Raw genomic sequence first — 22,117 nt, 5'->3', positions numbered from 1 at the left:
ATCATGGACATAACCAATATTTCCGAGAACGCAGCTGGAACATTGACTAGGAGGCACATGGATAAATTTACTAAGATGGGAGTTCTATTGAACGTAGGATATTGCCCATAGCAACCAATCAGATTTGACCTATTATCTTCTAGACAGCGCCAAATAACCCCATTTAAGTAAATTCAAATTCCACAGTCCCTGACTTAGAGGGGAATTTACTAAGAAGGCCGAGAATGAGCGGGATCGGCTACAATCGGGCCAAAGCTCGGGGGGAAGATTTAATTCTGCACTGAGTGTTCCTTTGTTCGTCTTTGGAAAAAATATATTTTCTTTCTCTTTATCAGTTATTCTTTATTTATCATTATTGCTTTAGATTTCTCTCTTCATTTTTAGGCTTTCGTCATTTTCAGAAAGAGGTGGCGCTACCCATCTCTAATTGGATAAATTCATAATGGACAGAATAAAATGTAGTAGAGATATTTGGGTGGACTCAGAAAATATTTTTGCAAAACGTCCAACTGATTATTACATATTCTTAAAATGTAACTTTTATTGGTAATTTCTAATAAAGAGGTATGCCAATCACACCCTCTATGTAAGACAAAAATATTTTCTGAATGCACCCAAATATCTCTACTACTTTTTCTTCTGTCCATTATTAATTTACAAGGTTGACTGATTCTCTGGATTCTTATTTTCCGATGGTGCAGTGATTTGTATTTGGCTGCCAAGTTTCCCTGCAGCCAAAGACAGACGAGCTTGAAGCATTGCACGGATCAAGTCAGATTCGTGCGATGCTTCTATGGAAAAATAAATCATTTAAAAAATGACCTGCGCTCATTGAGCCGGTCCTGGATGAAGAAATATAGGGGGAAAATCAAATGGAGTTCCCCTGTATTTCTTTAACCGTATTTCAGGAAACCAGCACCGGGCTCCAACAGCTAGTGGTGCCATGTCACAGCCAAAATATGGCACCCTGACTGGTCAGCCTGGGCCAGGTCCCTGGGGGAGTGGGGAACTCCCCCAATGAAGGCCCTCTCCAGCTCGAGCTGAAGCCCAGGGCTGTCCACAGTGTCTCTGGGCTGTGGATGTCAGGCAGATGGTTAAAAAAGGTGTAAAAATTAAAGTGTTAAAAATAGATATTGGGTTCTGTAGTAGAACTACAGGGCCCAGCAAGCCACCTCCACATGCTGAGACTTGGATAACCACAAACCCCAACATGTGGGGTATTAATGAGCCCACTTTGACTTGTAGTCCTACTACAGAACCAATACCCAAAGAACATAAACACACACCGATTAAAGTAAAACTTTATTACACCCCATATAAATCCATACTCACCTATAGGGTCCCCTGTAGGTCTGTCCTCTTCTCCAGTAGATAATCCATAGGGTAGCTGTGAAAACAGATATATACTCGCATGCCTAGCTTCCACGGCTGTGACAAAAAAAAAAACCTGAATCCCTTATCCAACTGTGTTGACACTTGCAGCCCCTCCCCGAGAATGAGGCAATTTGTCACTGGGTCTTTCCTCAGCCAATCAGGAGCAGGCTCCGGGGATGCTCTGCACCTGATAGGCTCTGTGCATCTACATAGAAGCCCATGTTATGAATTTAACATGAGAGTATATGATGGGAATTCTTTCGTATAGCCAAATTCGGCTGAAGTTGCCATTCGTAAAAACGTCAATTCAGCCAAACTCTGCAGATTGTAAATTAGCCAAGCACTGGGTCCCGGCTGTATTTAACATTGAATGGGTACGAATGGGGGCCCACTTAAGGCCCCCATACACTAGGTGATTTGGGCATGATTTCACCCGATTCATGAAATCGGCCCAAATCGCACATGTAGATATCCCGTCCGACCCGATGCGCGGTCCCGTGCGCATCGGATTGGAGTCGGGAGGTCGGAGGGGCTGCACATAAGATTTGCTAAATATAATGTGCAGCCCGGAGCCATGCGGGCGGTTGATGGCAGCGGGTGGGAGATGCCGGGCAGAGGAGGAAGCTTCTGCCATCAGGTACTGGGAACGCAAGCCGGGTGGAGGGAACAGCACGGGCTGCGCAGGGAGCCGCTGCCTTCGGTGGGAGCAGGGGGCTGCACAGGGAGCAGGGCAGGAGGAGATGCTGCTGGGCAGGGCGGGAGCTGAGCACTTAAAAAAAATTCCATACAAAGAATAGGAAGCCATTGATTGGCTGAGACCTCTCTCAGCCAATCATCGATCAGCCAATCAGTGGCTAACCATTCATTTGTAAGGGCTTTTTAATTTTTTTGAAGTGCTCTCCTCCCGCCCTGCCCGGCAGCATCTTCTCCTGCCCAACTTCCTGCGCAGTCCAAGTTGCTCCCTCCATCCGGCTTGCGTTCCCAGTACCCGGCGCTGTGGTTTCCTCTGCGAGTTCCCCGCCCACTACATGCCCGGCTCTCCACAACAGCCCCCCACCCTGCCAGTCTCACGGCTCCCTCCACCTGCATCTTCTCGGGGACTGCATGTGATAAATCATATTCGATTTATCACATGCAAAACCTTGCACATCAAGTGCCAAATCACCCCGGGGAGCTGTCAGGATGATTAGGTCCAACTTGTCCTTTGGACAAGTCGGCCTAATGTATGGGGGCTTTTAGAGTCTGAACAGTAGAGGACAAATCTGCTGTCCCTTTAGGAATCCCACCACATAAAGCAGGTATTACATTGGCAATTGAATGTTCCCTGGTGACTGGATTTCATTGTCAGCAATTTTTTCTAAACGAATACTCACATTTGACTTGCATACTTTTAATTCTTGAACAATAACTGTAATAAAAATAAGTTTCCTTTTTGTTTAAGGGGCGGGAGAGTGGAGATCGAGGCTGTGGCTGTCCTTGGACCTATAACGGACGTCTCCTCTACACTATAAGGGGAATTTATACTCAGTATATTGCATGTGCCCATGTATTTGGTAGAAACACATTTTGGGAGAGTTTACACATAAGTCCTTCAGTGTATCAAGGACATTGAGGGCAGAGGTAGGAATTCTTATAAAGTGATAAAGTGGAGAGAGGTAAAGTACCAGCGAATCAGCTCCTGACGTGTTACAGCCTGTGTGATAAATGGCAGTTACACAATGGCTGGGACGTTATCTGTCATTCTCCAAGGCCTAGTAAATCTCCCCCCTAGTATGGCGCTGTCGGTCTGCCTTGTGCCAATACACAGCACTGTACACATCTCATGGTCAGTGTACTCCTGTCTGTACACTAAGCTTCTTCACTGTTATTATCGTGGGCACTAATACCACCATTATTCCTGGTGCCAAAGATTTGTCTGGTAACTGGGATTATTTGTGTTACACACAACACTGCACAGCCAGAGACTCCATGGCACCGACTCTCTGAGATCTGCGTATACCAACGCCCCGTTACACCCCTTCAGCCACAAGTGTAGATACCACTCTGCATCACCACCTAAAGAAGCCATCTTTGCATCTCATTACCGGTGTGCACCCCAGGACGCCACCCCTGTATACCTGATGCGCTCAGCCGGGTGCCGGATGGTCTGTGCATGCGCGGTTAGTGCTGCCCTAATTGCCCCAACAGCAGTGTGGTCTGTAATCCATAGAAACAAGCAGGGCCGCCACTAGCAATGTTGGGGCCCGGGACTGACCTTCAGCCCGGGAGCACAGCAGAATCCCCCCCCAATTACTTTCCAACGGTGGTGTTGGCGGCGCAGCAGCATCTTCTCCCAAGACTCGGAGCACTCACTCTGTTTCAGAGCCCCTCTGTATCCTAGGCTCGGCGCTCTGCAGGCTGCACTGTGTGTTGTGCGAGCCTGGCCGCCGGGTGGGGGCATTTGTGGGGGGGGTGCCGTGCCACTGTGGGCAGCTGCCCGGGCCCCTCCAGAGGCTGGGGTCCGGGACAGTTGTACCCCTGGCACCCCCTGTCAGCGGCCCTGGAAACAAGCTATATACGAGCCCACACAATGAGCTGCCTCCATCCCTGAATGGAGGCAGCCCCTGGACCTGATGCAATGCTGTCCGATAATGATACATCGGGCACCATCGCACCCCCCATAGAAACCTATAGGGGTACTGCACAGGAAGGATCCCTCCGTCTTACATTCGAAGGGTACTTAAATTTGGCTGACACTCGAAAACAGTGGTTTGGGGGAATTAGTCGCAAATGATAACTGGGCCCGTGTGTGTTTTCTTGGTGTACAGATTAGTGACCCATGAGAACCAGCACCGGGCAGCAGCGGGACAGCAGCCTGCATGCTGTATAGTAGCCGGGGTATTGCTGCCTTTAGCTTCCATCACCTCCATGATATAAACCAGATCGGTATAAAGAGGACACAAACACATTATATAATCATTTATTGCACAGAAAAACCCTGGAAATTCTTAAATCTTTATCTAAAACATGAAATATTCTCAGTCATTTTTACTTTTAAAATAATAGAAAAATCTGTTTGTACAATTTCCTTTTAGGTCCAACTCCAGCCAAAACCAACATGTCGTCTTAGGTGGAACAAGGTGACGTACAATATAATACAAAAATATTCCAAGCGTAGTGGGTACCAAGAGTAACCACAGATCCGACTGCTGGGGGGAGGGGGGATTTATTGTACCCAAAGCTACTTTTCTGCTCTGGGTAATTAGCAAAATGGGAATTTTCTATATGAGAAACATTCTGGCATCAGTTGTGAGCACTCTGTAATAACGCATCCGTGTTTAAAAATAAGTGAAATCGAGATAAAGAAAACACATGAGAATCTCCCAGCAACTGTGTAAGGAGATTATTTGCATATTCAGATAGAAAACCGCGTACAGTAGCCTCTGAAATCCGTCCAGTAACTCTACAATGTCATACATTACTGATATTTACACATTAGCACACCAGTGGGGACTGGGGGAGATCTATCAAACCTTTCTAAAGAGGGCAGGAGAAGTTGCCTCTAGAAACCAGTCAGCTTCTTGCTGACATTTTATTTAGTGTAGAACGTTTGATCGCCCCCTATATTTTGTTTGTAACTTGATTAATAAACCCATCCTGTCATTTAACCCTTTGAGTGCCAACTGAATTTGTCAAGAGAGGTGTAAAAATTGCCAAACATTTGTATGCATCATAATGTCCTGTAATGTTTACCTTATATAGGAAATATAATCTTTTTTATTTGAATTTATATAACAAATGTGAGCGACGCTGGCATTTTCAGCCGATATTTTGAACATCGCTCACAGAGTTGTTGGCATTTAAAGGGTTAAGCAACTTTTCTGTGTAAACCTAAAGATGTGAAAAAAACAAACATTGGGACTGCAGAAAATGGGGGAAATTTCTCAAATAATGACAGGATTTGACTGGTAGGTCTATGGCAGAGATGAGGAACCTCTGGCCCTCCAGCTGTTGTGGAACTACACATCCCAGCATGCCCTGCTACAGATTTGCTTTTTAGCCATACTAAAAATGTTGCAGGGCATTCTGGGTTGTGTAGTTCAACAATAGCTGTAGGGCGGAAGGTTCCCCATCCCTGTTCTTTGGGGTAAATGTATGAAGATAGGAGTTCTATTGAAAGTGGGAAGTTGCCCATAGCAACTAACCAGAGTTTTCTTATTTATTTAGCGCCTTCTAGAACACAAGTTCTCAAACTCGGTCTTCGGGACCCCGCACAGTGCATGTTTTGCAGGTCTCCTCACAGAATCACAGTTGAAGTAATTAGCTCCACCTGTGGACCGAGTTTGAGAACCACTGTTCTAGAATATAATAGATAGCTACCAATCAGATTATATATTTTATCTTGTACAAGGTGCAAATAAATAAATAAGAAGCATAATCTAAATAGTTGGGCAACATCCCATCTTAGTACATTTACCTCTATGACTTAAACATGCACTTAGCATAAAGAAACGGCCTCCCCTGCGCCACCATTACTGTGGAGTAGGCGGTAGCTAGCGCGGATATTACTACGATCTGAGAGACAACTGCCCCTCTCCAGCGATCCCCATCTGAGCTCACAGCGCATCACATTAGTGCTACCGCGCCTCCCTGCCCGGGCCGGCTCCTATATCAGGCAGGATTCCGCTTTCATTTATCAGGAGTTACACCATACTCGGCATGTTGGGGGCCCACACCCCAGTCCCATACCCAGTATTAGGGATCCCCAGTGACAGAGAGGCCTTGACGCACGGCCTGGGGGCTTAGCCCTATATCTGCAGATATATGCAACCAAGATCTCTGTATTATCTGATCAATATGTAGTTATTTTCTCATTCAGTGTGCAATTGGGATACAAACTGTTTTTTTCCACGCCAGTAAACTGCAGCTCAGAATAATTGTTTTAATTAAGCAAAGTCTGAAGTGGAGTTACCCTATTAAGCAAAGATAGCTTCTTTCCACAGACGATTGGAGATGAGAATTCTTACCTGTCCTTCCAAACAAGCTGATTTGTAGAGTTCCAGATATGAAGGTATAGAAAATGAAAACCATGTACCCAATAACACCATATTATAATGTGATCATTACCACTTTATGCCCCAAGGGGGCGACATTTCTATTCATCTTGAGGACTGAGGCTTCTTACTGCTCGAGGCTACATAGAGAACAATAATATCACACAAATAGGTTCAGTAAATCTTCCTTGAGCTGAGTTTGTACATAAGGCACCACATTGTAGTGCAGCAGAAATCTGCAGCCGGGAACTACATGCTGAAGTCTTGGCAATGGGATGAATTCTGATGGGCTTCCTTCTCGCACAGCTTGCAGATCTACATTCTCTACGAATATTCCACCACTCGTACTAAGGAGTCCATGTAACTTACAGAATTAATTTACTCTTCTACGTTAGCTGCATCGGGGACAATACAAAAACACAAGTTAGTAATCTGTCCAACAGGGATCAGAGGTTAGGTCTCAGTAATAATATCAATTTATTCATTAAATATGTTTTAAATACTTTATTGGGTGCAATCATTAAAATCGAGCGCTGCATTATCTTCTGTGTTTTGGACTATGATTGTGAATGACAGAATTTGTGGAGGCATTGCCCAAAGTGTGGCGGGCTAAGTGCAGCACTAATTGCAGGTCTATGGCACCCCAAAAACCCACGTTGACCTTTTCATATGTTGACCCTTTTTATGTTGATCGTTTTTCTATATCGATCTTGACACTGTCGACCAGACCCCTCCAAATCTATCACCCATTTAATATATATATATTTGTTTATTAACAGTCATTAATCTAGCGCACATTCATTATCCTTGCACCGATGGAGCTTACAATTTATGGGCCTGATTCAGAGTCGATCGCAAGAGCAAAATCTTTCTCTAATAGGCAAAACCATGCTTCACTGCAGGTGAGGCAGATGTAACATGTGCAGAGAGAGTTACATTTGGGCGAGTTATTTTGTTTCTGTGCAGGGTAAATACTGGCTGCTTTATTGTTACACTGCAATTTAGATTTAAGTTTGAACACACCTCATCCAAATCTAACTCTCTCTGCACATGTTACATCTTCCCCACCAGTAGTGCAGCGTGTTTTTTTCCATGTGAGAAGTATTTGGCTTTTGTAAACAACTATGAATGAGGCTCTATATTCACTATCACACAGACACACACTTGAAAGCTGTAGACAAATATAAACTCCACACAGATAGTGACAAAAATTGAACTCAATACTGTGAGCCAGTAATGCTAACCACTATGCCAAAGTGATAAAGTGTCTGGTTTTTATCATCGCCCAATCAGCTCCTACCTGTGAAGTTACAGGCTTGGTTTGAAAAATGAAAGGTAGGAGCTGATTGGCCGGTGATAAAAACCAGACACCTTATCACTTCACAAGCTTAATAAATCTACCCCTTCGTTCTAGAGAAACTAATAGATCCTGGCGCCGGTCTGTCCAATAGGGTCTGACAGTGTGGAGAGGGGTACATGTCTGCAGACAGCACCAATATAGTAGCCCTATACTCATCAACAACAAAGCATTCACAATATCGGTGCCGGCATCCCAACTACCGCCAGGACACCAGCACCGGACTCCTGACATCAATGAGGATGCTGGCACCAGAATCCCAACTGCCTGAATGCCGAACGTTAGCATGATTTGGGTTAGGCTGGGGGGGGTTATGGTTAGGCTGTAGAGCAAAGGGGTTAGGTTTAGGTGGCGGAGTAAAAGAGTTAGGGCGGGAGGGTTTGGTGGGGACCCCTTGTCCAGATATGCTGACCCATCACCCTAACCCTACTTTCTTACAGCATAACTGTAACACACAAACACACCCCTCTGCAGCCTAACGCTCCCTGCTAGTGCTAGCCCTAAACCTTTAACCCTGCCTTCTGACCCTAACACACCCGCCCTGCAGCCTAACTCTAATCCCCTTCTAGGTGCCTAACTCCACGTGATGGTTAAATCCAGGTCTGACCACAAGGATACCTAAAAAAGCAAATGCATGAAGTTTCAGAGGAGAACACTTCTACAGTACTTGCATGATCCTATCACACATGTCCTCCTATTTGTTTTACAAGCAATCCTGCTCACATATAAACACTGGACACGTGTGTAGAACCCTGTATCTCATTACATAACTGTTAACTTAAAGCAGGTAACCAAAGACCAGAAGCAACAGATCTGCTCATTGTGTCACCGGAGTAATGATGAAAAAAGAAAAGAGGACGTTCCCTCCCCTGCAGACATACTGATCTCTGGTTCTGCCGCGTCCTCCGGGTGTCCTGTTTCATTGTCTTTTGTCTCCGGCCCCTCACTCGCCATCTCTCCGCTCATCTCGGCTTCCACAGCATCTTCCATCTCACCTGGTTACAGTCACCATAGAGATATCATTAGCAGTGTTTGGTCTATCCGTGGCAGTGTTGTCAGAGGCCAGTGTAACCTGACTCAGAGCAAGCTACGATGCTATAGTAACAGGCGGGTAGATAACAATTGCACAATACCAGCAATTTAACTTTAAAAGCACAGCGTTGGGTTCATGATGTTCTTCATGTGTTTATGAGACGGTCTATATTAAGCAATCACTTACTGTAGCAATGACATATAGTAAAAGGAGATGTCCAAGGTTATCTGTAGCTAATGATGAAGAGATATGGATGGTTTGGATAGGGTTTACGCACTAGTTTTGGTCCCAATGGGGCAGGAGTATACCTGCACACCAATATCCATACAGTGGTTCAACTGAGAAGACCCCATTTCATTATATCCATATTCGGGGGTGCGGTCCTTAAACAGTTAATAAGGTTCAATAATGTACAAGAGAAAGAGAAGGACTTTTCTTGTACATAGGTTGGATAGGTCCTGATTTGCTGCAGCGAGGTTGGTCTCAGCTTTTATGTAACAGATGAAGTTCCCTATTCACTATATGAATGATATGGGGCTTGTCTGATAAAGAAGAGGAGTCCAAATGTGGATAAACCCCGCAATTGATTGTTTCCAAAAATCCATTAAAAATACCCTTGTTTAGCACTTCTATATAGCTCCATGGAAGCTTGGCCATAGCTATGGACAGGTGTGTAAGGAGCTCCATGGAAGCTTGGCCATAGCTATGGACAGGTGTGTAAGGAGCTCCATGGAAGCTTGGCCATAGCTATAGGAATGTATATAAGGAGCTCTATGGAAGCTTGGCCATAGCTATCGATAGGTGTGTAAGGAGCTCCATGGAAGCTTGGCCATAGCTATCAATAGGTGTGTAAGGAGCTCCATGGAAGCTTGGCCATAGCTATGGACAGGTGTGTAAGGAGCTCCATGGAAGCTTGGCCATAGCTATGGACAGGTGTGTAAGGAGCTCCATGGAAGTTGGCCATAGCTATCGATAGGTGTGTAAGGAGCTCCATGGAAGCTTGGCCATAGCTATAGGAATGTATATAAGGAGCTCTATGGAAGCTTGGCCATAGCTATGGAAAGGTGTTTAAGGAGCTATATGGAAGCTTGGCCATAGCTATCGATAGGTGTGTAAGGAGCTCCATGGAAGCTTGGCCATAGCCATGGACAGGTGTTTGTAAGGAGCTCCATGAAAGCTTGGCCATAGCTATAGAAAGGTATGTAAGGAGCTCCATGGAAGCTTGGCCATAGCTATGGAAGGTGTGTAAGGAGCTCCATGAAAGCTTGGCCATAGCTATGGACAGGTGTTTGTAAGGAGCTATATGGAAGCTTGGCCATAGCTATGGACAGGTGTTTGTAAGGAGCTACATGGAAGCTTGGCCATAGCTATCGATAGGTGTGTAAGGTGCTCCATGAAAGCTTGGCCTTAGCTATAGGAATGTATATAAGGAGCTCTATGGAAGCTTGGCCATAGCTATGGACAGGTGTTTCTAAGGAGCTCCTTGGAAGCTTGGCCATAGCTATGGACAGGTGTTTGTAAGGAGATCCATAGAAGCTTGACCATAGCTATGGACGGGTGTTTGTAAGGAGCTCCATGGAAGCTTGGACATAGCTATGGTCTGGTTTGTAAGGAGCTCAATGGAAGCTTGGCCATAGCCATGGACAGGTGTTTGTAAGGAGATCCATGGAAGCTTGGCCATAGCTATAGACAGGTGTTTGTGAGGAGCTCCATGGAAGCTTGGCCATAGCTATGGATGGTGTGTAAGGAGCTCCATGAAAGCTTATTCATAGCTATGGATGGTGTGTAAGGAGCTCCATGGACCTTTGGCCATAGCTATGGTCAGGTGTTTGTAATGATAATTTCATTAAATAATTAACAGTTAGTAGGTTTAGGGGTCAATTTAATTATGGGTGATGTGCCACTTTACATTGCCTCTATGTACAACTGCGCACATATTTACCCATTACGGCACAGTCTATATCACTGTTTTACCTGCGCACATTTATGGGATGCCTGAACAAAGCTCTGTGGAAGGACATGATTGCCTGTTGGGAATGTCACATGGCCAGCATCCGCACTGACCCCGTAGTGTGCTATATATAGATTTCTAGAAGCAACAGTAATCATCCAGACGAAGGGGGTAGTTTATGGAATTATTTTAATAATTTCCTGCATATTATAACATGGAGGAATTGTGCTCTGGCATCTCTCTGTTACCTCCCAGCTTAAATTGGTAAGGGCAGTGGTGTGGTCCAGGTGAGGTGAGGGGGGAATAAGACATAATGAATGTATAATAATGATGCAGAGTACAAGGGTTAATGATGCAAATGTTAATGATTATAGATGCATGGATTAGTAATAGGGGGTGTATAATGTAGGATTTGGGTTAAAGATGAAGCTGGACTTCCAGTGGGCAGGGTTCCTAGCGTGGATGCATTTTTACATGGGCTGTGGACCTCAGATACTAAAACTGCTTCCAGTCGGAGTTTTTAGACGGGAATTGTCTTTTGCTGCTAAGAAAAATATCATTACCAGTTTTGTAGACGTCTGTCGAGCCTGTATAGTCATGCGGTTCATGACCGCCCACGGCCATCTTTGGCTGTGAAAACTGGGAGAACTTGAGAACTTTTCCAGTTGTGTATGACCTACTTGCTTCTTGAATCCAGTGGCTACCCATGTTGTCACCTGGAGCCATAGCGACTACTGGTCTTTACTGCTCTTGAGCCTGACCATTGAGTTTAGACGTTAATAATCTGGTGAGGTCAGCTGAATGAGTATAGACCTCTGCACTGGTATGTCTTACAACCTTGCCGCGCGGTAATGTGGGGCTGACCCTAACCCTGTGACCTATTGGTGGGACGTACCTCCTGGTTTATCACTGACTTGCTGATTTTTCTCTGACAGGGACGGTGATGGTGCTGTACGGACATGCAGGCGTATTCGAACCATTTGCTGGATGGGCCTCGGCGGTCACATGACCTCACACGCAGCCACTGCGGCCTGAAACATGGCAGCCGTGCCACTGGCTGGGCAGATGGGCTGCTGGGAATATGCTTAATAGCGAGGCAATCACAATATTTTCAGATTGCATTGCAGGACACTCTCGCCCTGTGCTGGGTGCACCCCGCATTGTAGTTTTGCGATTATTCTCAAAACTTCTATTCATACTGAATGAGGGCCATTGTTCAATGGGAAAGAAAGAAAGAACACAAGAAAAAGAAAATAGAAAGAAATAAAGAGAAAGAAAGAAAATCTGGTTTCTGTACAAGATTACATATTTATTGATTTTATATTTAATTTGTGCTTTAAGGATATTTCAATGTGCGCTTTCTAACCACTGTCATGCCCTTTCCTGTGTTGTCAGTGCCCAGAGCTATTCAGTTTGCAACCTACTGGGCTTCAGAATGAACTCTAGGTAGGATGTATCCTTACCACAGCCAGCGTGCCAACACATAGCTCCAGGCACTTAGCACTATGGGTTAACACACATTACTCGTGGTTTTACTGCAGGTGGAAATTGGCTTAAAACGCAATATCTTCCGGTGTTAAAGCTCAACGCTGTTCTTCTGCAGTAAACCTGGTGCTAATTGAATTTGCCCTACATTATCCTTTGCACCATGAATTTATGTTATCTAGATGTTGGTATCTTGTTTATTGTATGTACAGCAAAGAGGTGCTGACCTTCAGCCTCCATGTTGTTCTGGTCAGTCATCACATCCGCTGGCTCCTCCTCTGCTGGTGCGTCGGTGGTATCACTTTCTTTCGGCTCAGGCGCCATGGTTTCGGCTCCATCACATTCTACGGCTTCAGTCTGCTCCGCTGTCGACTGCTCATTTTCGGTCAGCTTTGTCTGATCTGGAATAGTTTCAATATCGTCTATGATTGGGTCGCTGCCCTCGGATGCTGAAAGTACACATTTGGTTCAGTGAACAATCATGGGGTTACTTTCAAGTATTAATACAGGTAGAGTCTCCTGTATCCGGAGATCTCTTGTCCAAAATATTCCAAAACCGTGGGTTTATTTTTGGAATATTTTTTTGTTCCCCCCCCCCCCCTCTCCCTGCCCCTTTTTTCATACTTACCAAGCCCCCCGATGTCCACGGCGGCCTTCAGGATCTTCTTCAGTGTCTTTAGCAGTCCTAGGAGTGCATTGTGCGGACGCACTGGTGATTTCACCAGCGCGCCTGTAAACTCGCACAACGCACCCCTGGGACCGCTGAAGAAGATCCTGAAGGCCGCCATGGACGCTGTGGGACCATTGAGGGGACCAGGTAAGTATGGTAAAAAAAAAAAAAATTCCAAAAGCCATAAAAATCCCTTATCCAAAATGCATTTCAAATAAGAGATACTCAACCTGTATAAATGTTAGACACAACACCCTCCTTCAACATCCTGGCCCAGGTGCGTGTCCTAGCCAGTGCGCTATCTTAAAGAGGCATTACAATCTTGCAATAACTAGATTAATACCACTTTCACACCAGCCCTGCAAATTCAGGTTTTTGCACGGGAGTGCGCCAAATCCCAGGTATGCAGGTGGTGTAAATGGTCTGACACGACCCGGAATTTCGACCCTTCAATTACACAGGGTTGAACACAAGTTCAACCTGGATCGCTATGCTAACTGATAACCCGGGTCGATGTGACCTGGGATCCGTTCACTGCAATGGAAATGCCGGCGCTGGGAGATGCTCTCATCTGTGATACAGAGGCTATATTTGGAATTCAGCAGAGGATGACAATCTGGTGGCACGGTAAAACAGGCCCAGAAAAAAAAATTAAGAATAAAAAATTGACCGGAGACATTACTGAAATGTATAGTGGTACTGAGGTCCTATTATGTACAAAAGAAAAAATAAAATGCCGCACATAAGAGTCAAAAGAACATATTGAGAGAAAATTTTAAGGGGTTAATTTACTGACACGGAAGTTCTACTGAATTTGGGATGTTGCTATGGGCAACCAATCAGATTTGTATCTATTATATTATAGAAAGTGCTAGATAAATAAGTAGAGAAGCAGGAATCTGTCAGGCACCCAGCAATGTCAGGCTGAGGCGCTGTGTCTCGACCCCGGCAGGCTAAGTGGGCATGCGCGAGATCACATGACTGTCAAATGATCTAACATGCAGCCTTGCACCGGCACATGCCACAGCTAAAAACAAAGCAGACAAAAGCTCAGGACAACACAACAGTAATGGACACCAATGCACATGACTCTTGAATTTTCCCCATAGATTTCTATTGAATATGGTATCATCCAGATGGTGGCCTGCATTCGTGATACACATTTTGTGCAATTGGGAAGCAGAGATGCAGGGCCAGCAGGGGTCTCTATGGGTTGTATATCCGCAATGTACCTCATTGATACTAATCGCATATGTACTAAAATATGCAATCAGTATTGCAAAGGTTGGCTCTCCCGACATAGAGGCATATTCAATGCCGTCGGCAAGCAGAACCGATGTCAGAGTATTCAACGCCATCTCGTTCACTCGCCGTTTCCACCTCGCCCTGTTCCCTGAGGTGGAAACTGCGAGTGTGGCCATCAAAACGGCGGGGCTCGCTGCATTTGCAGCAAACCTCGTCGTTCAAGAGAATCCTCGCCGTCGCTAAACATTGAATATGGCGAGAGGAGTTTGGTCAGCGAGGATGGCTTTTCCTCACCAAAAAAAGCCATCCTCATCATACAAACCGCCATCGCCACCGCTCACAACAGCATTGAATACACCCCTAAGAGTTGCCCTTTGAGATGGCCTTGGGAGTCCCTCTGTGAATGTGAAGAGGTACACGACAGTCGTTGGGAGGGTTCTTGGGGGGATCAGATTGGATTCCTCTACAGCGCAGTGCAGAAATAAGCTTCTATAGGGTAACGTAGCCTCCGACTGAACACCCAGCATCCAGACATAGGACCTTACTCTGGTTCACATGCAGCGCAGCACCTTCGCCCGTCGCTCGTTCAGCTGACCACCCCCCCCCCCCCCTTGCTCGCAGTGTTCCCCGCACGGCTGTGAACGGATGTTTGGAATAAACATCTATTCGCAGCTTTGGGTCAGATTTTGCCCATTTGAGACCAATTAGGCCGTTAAATCGGACCAAATCGGCTGTCCCTGACATGCTGTTGGGTCCGATGGGCGGTCCCGTGCGCATTGGACCCGAGCAGGTGGTCGGACCTGCTGACCGCCCAACCACCCGCCCAGGAACCTCCCTCCTGGTGGCGAGAGGGGTGGGAAGCAGGGATGTATGAGATCTATCACAACAAATTGTGACGGATCACATGGGTCCCTGCAGCCGGGAGACCACAGCAGTGTATGGGCACCTTAAGTTTTGCGTGTGCCATGTATGGGAACAGGGCGGGCAGCTGACATCACCCCCAGCAGTCGCATCACTGCCAAATTTCAATGGGAACACCCATGAAACGCTGGACGCTCCCATGCCCGCACTGTGCTTGCACATTACTAAAACATCTGTCCCCCGTGTGAATGCGCCGGGGACCGAGAAAATTAGAATCAGGCCCATAGTAAATATGGGAAGTGCAGCAAAACCCAAAAATGGGCTTTTGGACTAATTTTTCCATTAGTACATCCCACGCCATGTGTGCAATGAAGTCAGACTGGCACATCAGGCCTTTGCCCTTCTGGCATTTGGGAAGAAGTGCCAGATGCCAGTCCGGCCCCAATAACTAAGAATGTTTTGCTAAAATGTGATTACTTGACGTGTTCCCACAGCTCCAGTCCCTGACTTCAGCTTCCCATGTTAAACATTTACTATCACCTAACCTGTGTTTGTTAAACCAGATTCTGCAAACAATGATGTCATGTCAGCCTTGGACAATTAATTAACCATTTATTAAAAAAAAAAAAAAAACTTTATATGAAGGGTGAAATGTAATAGGGCGAGACAATCAGAAAGTGAGAGATTTGGCAAGAAACCTCCAGTTGTTATTTTAAAGCGGCAATCACTTACACTGCAAAAAAAAGTGATTGCCGTTTTAAAAAAAAACAACAACTGGAGATTTCTTCCCAAATCATCCCTTTTACATACCTCCCAACTTTTGCAATTAAAGAATAGGGCCACTCGCGCGGAAAAGGGGGCGTGGTGTATGCAAATGAAGGTGCAGCTTATGCAAATTAGGCCGCGTCCCCGGTTTTCGGCCACAGGAGGGATGCAGGAACGTCCCCAAAAACAGGGACATTCCCGCGTTTAGCGGGACAGTTGGGAGGTATGCTTTTATAATGTACGGTAACACAAAAGTGTAAAACTGCTAATAATCCAAGTAGGTGATAGAATGCAGGTGAGAAGGCGGCCATATTCACAGGTGTTCAGTCACATAATTAAGCACGCATGATGCCCATTGTTTTACATTATGATAATGGTGGGAGGATATATCACAGACGTATGGAAACTTCACTGCTCCAGCCATAGACAATCTTGTTCCCCAGATGCCCCACTGATTTGCATTGGGTCGACAGTGAAAAGGTCGACATGGGTTTTTTCCCCCGAATGTCGACATGGACACAGTTTGAAGTGCACCGTATCCCCTCGCTATGCTTCCGGCACACTTTTTTATTCTCCCACCATGCCCTAGTATGGATGTGGTTCGTTTTATCGAATGACATTAGGTCGAATGTCATTTGGTCGACCCCACTAGGTCGAATGTGTAAAAAGGTCGACATGGGTTTATGTCGAACTTCCGACTATGTCGACTGCCATTAGGTCGACTGGGGTTAGGTCGAATTGCTCTTTTTGGGGGTTTTTTGGCCGAAATGTCAACAGTGTCGACATGGACACTGTTGACATAGTGAATCGGACCCTCGCTTCGCTCGCTATGCTTCGGGCACGGTGGCTCGCTTCGCTCGCCACAGCTTTAATAACCTCCTCCACACCCTAGTGGATGGTAGGGCATGAACCACCGCCTGTCGGCACATGTCGGCACCAAAAAAAACCCAAAAAGAGCAATTCGACCTAACCCCAGTCGACCTAATGGCAGTCGACATAGTCGGAAGTTCGACATAAACCCATGTCGACCTTTTTACACATTCAACCTAGTGGGGTCGACCAAATGACATTCGACCTAATGTCATTCGATAAAACGACCGTATCCCCCTAGTATATGGGATGAAATACCGCCTGTCGGCACATGTCGGTTTAAAAAACAGTGAAAAACCCCATGTCGACCTTTTGAGACCTTGACCCATGTCGACCTAGTGGTGTCGACCCAATGCTTGTCGACCTAGTTGTGGTAGACCTAATCACCATATCCCCTCACTGCAAGAGGGTGTGGGCGTGGCAGAACATTTACATACCCGTGAGTGACACCCCACCGGCTGCTTTTGTCACACTAGTGCCATGCCGAGCATTCTGGGAGCTGCTGGTGATGTCTCCTGGAGAGGGTCATGTTGGGAGGTATGGGGGTGTAATGGGGTGCCCCGTGCCTATTAACGTGGCCATCTGGACCAAAGTCCAGGAAGACAGCTTTCAATTTTAACTGCATTCAAGGACTCATAAGACATTCTCACTTTTTATAATAAGCTCAGCTAAGCTAGGGCCCATATACACTTATCCTCACATCACACAACTGACTGCTACTTAGCCCTGCAGTTAGTACATAGCACAAAATTGATGAAAAAGCAGCACAATGAAGGAACAATAGCACGGAAATGTATGCAGTACAAAAATCAGGCGTCTTGCACTGTATGGTGAAAAAGGGACAGGTGTATGAGGACACCTGTATTTTCTTAGTTTCTTATACCCCTTTCACACCAGAAAATGCAGGGACTTACCCGGGAATACAGTCCAGGGATCAAGCAGAGACATTCCCAGGTTGGCCCCTTTCACACCAGCCTTGTCCCTGCATTTTCTGGTGTGAGGGGGAGAGAGACCATCCACCACAGATAGGAGTGGGTGTGAGCTATAGGCTGAGCAGCGCTGGGAGGGTGCCTGAGGCACTGTGCCCATGTATCCCGCTGCTGCCAGTCCCTGGACCCCACACGTGTTGGCCGGAGATGGGCTATGTGGCTGCATGTGGGGACATATGCGGGGCAGATCGAACTTTATCTTCCCCTGGGTGCAATGCCCTGGACAGAAGAGCCGTGACCCCCTCCCTACCTATGTGCAGCATGGGGTCCGGGCAGCGGGGATCTGGGAGCTTGTAGCCCTATTTGCCGGGCGGGAAGTGCTGTTGAATTTGAAAACATTTTTAAAAGACTGGCCGGATGCTGATTGGCTGAGAGAATTTAAAAAAAAAACTTTGATTTCAAATACTTATACTAATCATCCTAGAAAGCCCATATTATGGGGGTGATTCTGGTTTAATCGGTCCCCCGGGTGTTGGCACGAGGTAACGATTTCTCACGACTGAGCATAGTCAGTTATGGGCATGTGCAGCTGCTGTGTGCGAGCGGCCATGGCGCATAGATTATTTGCCGGGCGATCGCACACAACACTGCGGGCGGGGGGGGCAGCGGGCCGGGGGATTCACCCATGGGAACGCACGGGTGATTCCCTGATGACGCAAGAGGCGGCCAACTGACGTCAGCGGATGTCAGCTGCCCAGCAAAGGGCACCCACAGATCTGGGATAGGGATGGCCAATGTGGAATACTTTTACCATCGATGGAAAAAGCAAAACCATGTTTTGCTGTTTTTTTTTTAAAGTGCCGGGACACGGAGCATAGCTCCGACACCCGCGAAGCCCTGCCCCCCGTGTTTTGATTGGCCCAAAGGCCAATCAATCAAACACAATGGATGACCATCGATATGTAAAAATATCGATGGTCATCCATTGCATAGTTAAGCACTATCGATGGCCAGTTGCAGAATTGCCCTTGATGGCAACCATCGATGGCAATGGCAACGATGGCCATCCCTAATCTGGTATTCCAGCGCCAGCACCCTAATTGATGTTGGTGTACCAATGCCAGTCCCCTAGCGGCAGTTAGGATGGCGGCATCAGTATAGTGAATGCTGAACGCATCCCGCTGTATGAATGTCGGTAATCACTAAATACAATAAACTGCAGTAATGCAGCCAGTACCCAATATAACGGCCTTCCTTACCGACTAGGGAGATTTATCAAACTGTCTAAAGAGGACAAGTGGAAATATTGTCCATAGCAACCAATAAGACTTATCTCCATCCATATTATCCCTCTCCAAGGCTTAGGACTTAAAGGTGCCCATACACGTACCAATTACCCGGTACTTTTTGTGCTAAAATAGCATCGTTGTGCATATGTTGTGCATGGGATGCGATGCTATTTTAGCACAAAAAGTACCGGGTAATTGGTACGTGTATGGCCACCTATAGACCCCTAAGTGCTTTATCAAACAGTATGTATGTTTTGCTGATGAATGGTTAGGGAATCACCTGGGCTAAATCCGCCACCTGTAATGTCACACCTGTTTGCATCCACAGCAGATAATTGCATCACCTTGAAAAATGATTTCCAAATACACAGCAACTGTTGTGGTTCCTAAATAGGAACGGAGTCATTGCAAAGATGCCAATTAGTGTAATAACCTGCACACAGGGAATTGGGCTTCTAGCAGTAGAAGGGTATTTAATTAGTGTGTTCTCATTTGGCTTCAGATAAGGATATAAAGACCTTGAGTAATAGGAGTTAAACGTGTTTATTAGAATGATACAATGAGCTGCTTATCATTAGGAGGCTCACAGCTACAAAGTACGGGCCTTATTCTGGTGCACACGCAACGCTTGGAAATCACAGCTACAAAGTACGGGCCTTATTCTGGTGCACACGCAACGCTGGGAAATCACAGCTACAAAGTACGGGCCTTATTCTGGTTCACACGCAACGCTGGGAAATCACATCGACAAAGTACGGGCCTTATTCTGGTGCACACGTAACGCTGGGAAATCACAGCTACAAAGTACGGGCCTTATTCTGGTGCACACGTAACGCTGGGAAATCACAGCTACAAAGTACGGGCCTTATTCTGGTGCACACGTAACGCTGGGAAATCACAGCTACAAAGTACGGGCCTTATTCTGGTGCACACGCAACGCTGGGAAATCACAGCTACAAAGTGCGGGCCTTATTCTGGTGCACGCGTAACGCTGGGAAATCACATCTACAAAGTACGGGTCTTATTCTGGTGCACACGTAACGCTGGGAAATCACAGCTACAAAGTACGGGCCTTATTCTGGTGCACACGTAACGCTGGGAAATCACAGCTACAAAGTACGGGCCTTATTCTGGTGCACACGTAACGCTGGGAAATCACAGTTACAAAGTACGGGCCTTATTCTGGTGCACACGCAACACTGGGAAATCACAGCTACAAAGTACGGGCCTTATTCTGGTGCACACGCAACGCTGGGAAATCACATCTACAAAGTACGGGCCTTATTCTGGTGCACACGTAACACACTGGGAAATCACAGCTACAAAGTACGGGCCTTATTCTGGTTCACACGTAACGCTGGGAAATCACAGCTACAAAGTACGGGCCTTATTCTGGTGCACACGCAACGCTGGGAAATCACATCTACAAAGTACGGGCCTTATTCTGGTGCACACGTAACACACTGGGAAATCACAGCTACAAAGTACGGGCCTTATTCTGGTTCACACGTAACGCTGGGAAATCACAGCTACAAAGTACGGGCCTTATTCTGGTGCACACGCAACGCTGGGAAATCACATCTACAAAGTACGGGCCTTATTCTGGTGCACACGCAACACTGGGAAATCACATCTACAAAGTACGGGCCTTATTCTGGTGCACACGTAACGCTGTGAAAATCACAGCTACAAAGTACGGGCCTTATTCTGGTGCACACGTAACGCTGGGAAATCACAGTTACAAAGTACGGGCCTTATTCTGGTGCACACGCAACGCTGGGAAATCACAGCTACAAAGTACGGGCCTTATTCTGGTGCACACGCAACACTGGGAAATCACATCTACAAAGTACGGGCCTTATTCTGGTGCACACGTAATGCTGGGAAATCACAGCTACAAAGTACGGGCCTTATTCTGGTGCACACGCAACACTGGGAAATCACATCTACAAAGTACGGGCCTTATTCTGGTGCACACGTAACGCTGGGAAATCACAGCTACAAAGTACGGGCCTTATTCTGGTGCACACGTAACGCTGGGAAATCACAGCTACAAAGTACGGGCCTTATTCTGGTGCACACGTAACGCTGGGAAATCACAGCTACAAAGTACGGGCCTTATTCTGGTGCACACGCAACACTGGGAAATCACATCTACAAAGTACGGGCCTTATTCTGGTGCACACGTAACGCTGGGAAATCACAGCTACAAAGTACGGGCCTTATTCTGGTGCACACGTAACGCTGGGAAATCACAGCTACAAAGTACGGGCCTTATTCTGGTGCACACGTAATGCTGGGAAATCACAGCTACAAAGTACGGGCCTTATTCTGGTGCACACGTAACGCTGGGAAATCACAGCTACAAAGTTCGGGCCTTATTCTGGTGCACACGTAACACACTGGGAAATCACAGCTACAAAGTACGGGCCTTATTCTGGTGCACACGCAACACTGGGAAATCACATCTACAAAGTACGGGCCTTATTCTGGTGCACACGTAACGCTGGGAAATCACAGCTACAAAGTACGGGCCTTATTCTGGTGCACACGTAACGCTGGGAAATCACATCTACAAAGTACGGGCCTTATTCTGGTGCACACGCAACACTGGGAAATCACATCTACAAAGTACGGGCCTTATTCTGGTGCACACGTAACGCTGGGAAATCACAGCTACAAAGTACGGGCCTTATTCTGGTGCACACGTAACGCTGGGAAATCACAGCTACAAAGTACGGGCCTTATTCTGGTGCACACGCAACACTGGGAAATCACAGCTACAAAGTACGGGCCTTATTCTGGTGCACACGTAACGCTGGGAAATCACAGTTACAAAGTACGGGCCTTATTCTGGTGCACACGTAATGCTGGGAAATCACAGTTACAAAGTACGGGCCTTATTCTGGTGCACACGTAACGCTGGGAAATCACAGTTACAAAGTACGGGCCTTTTTCTGGTGCACACGTAATGCTGGGAAATCACAGTTACAAAGTACGGGCCTTATTCTGGTGCACACGTAATGCTGGGAAATCACAGTTACAAAGTACGGGCCTTATTCTGGTGCACACGTAACGCTGGGAAATCACATCTACAAAGTACGGGCCTTATTCTGGTGCACACGCAACACTGGGAAATCACAGCTACAAAGTACGGGCCTTATTCTGGTGCACACGTAATGCTGGGAAATCACAGTTACAAAGTACGGGCCTTATTCTGGTGCACACGTAACGCTGGGAAATCACATCTACAAA

General features: G+C 46.4%; 1 protein-coding gene across 2 annotated transcripts in view; it reads right to left on the bottom strand.

Moving 5' to 3' along the window:
• Positions 1 to 4,317: 4,317 nt before the first annotated feature.
• The window catches only part of ERICH5 (glutamate rich 5), a 39,099-nt gene continuing 21,299 nt past the window's right edge, over positions 4,318 to 22,117 (bottom strand). Inside the window, exons 2-4 of one of the 2 annotated variants that reach the window (XM_083187017.1) lie at positions 12,461 to 12,682; positions 8,646 to 8,759; positions 4,318 to 6,802 (exon numbers count right to left, since the gene is read on the bottom strand). In XM_083187017.1, coding sequence (XP_083043143.1) covers positions 6,786 to 6,802; positions 8,646 to 8,759; positions 12,461 to 12,682 — 353 coding nt within the window. In that variant the 3' untranslated portion in view covers positions 4,318 to 6,785. The remainder of the gene's footprint in view (positions 6,803 to 8,645; positions 8,760 to 12,460; positions 12,683 to 22,117) is intronic. The other variant, XM_083187018.1, reaches the window with a different exon arrangement.

This window comes from Crinia signifera, chromosome 5 (genome assembly GCF_055691185.1).
Source record: "Crinia signifera chromosome 5, ASM5569118v1, whole genome shotgun sequence".
In the NCBI taxonomy this organism is placed as follows: domain Eukaryota; kingdom Metazoa; phylum Chordata; class Amphibia; order Anura; family Myobatrachidae; genus Crinia; species Crinia signifera.
The sequence above is the reverse complement of the archived record's forward strand: the minus strand, read 5'-3'. Positions and strand labels throughout refer to the sequence as shown.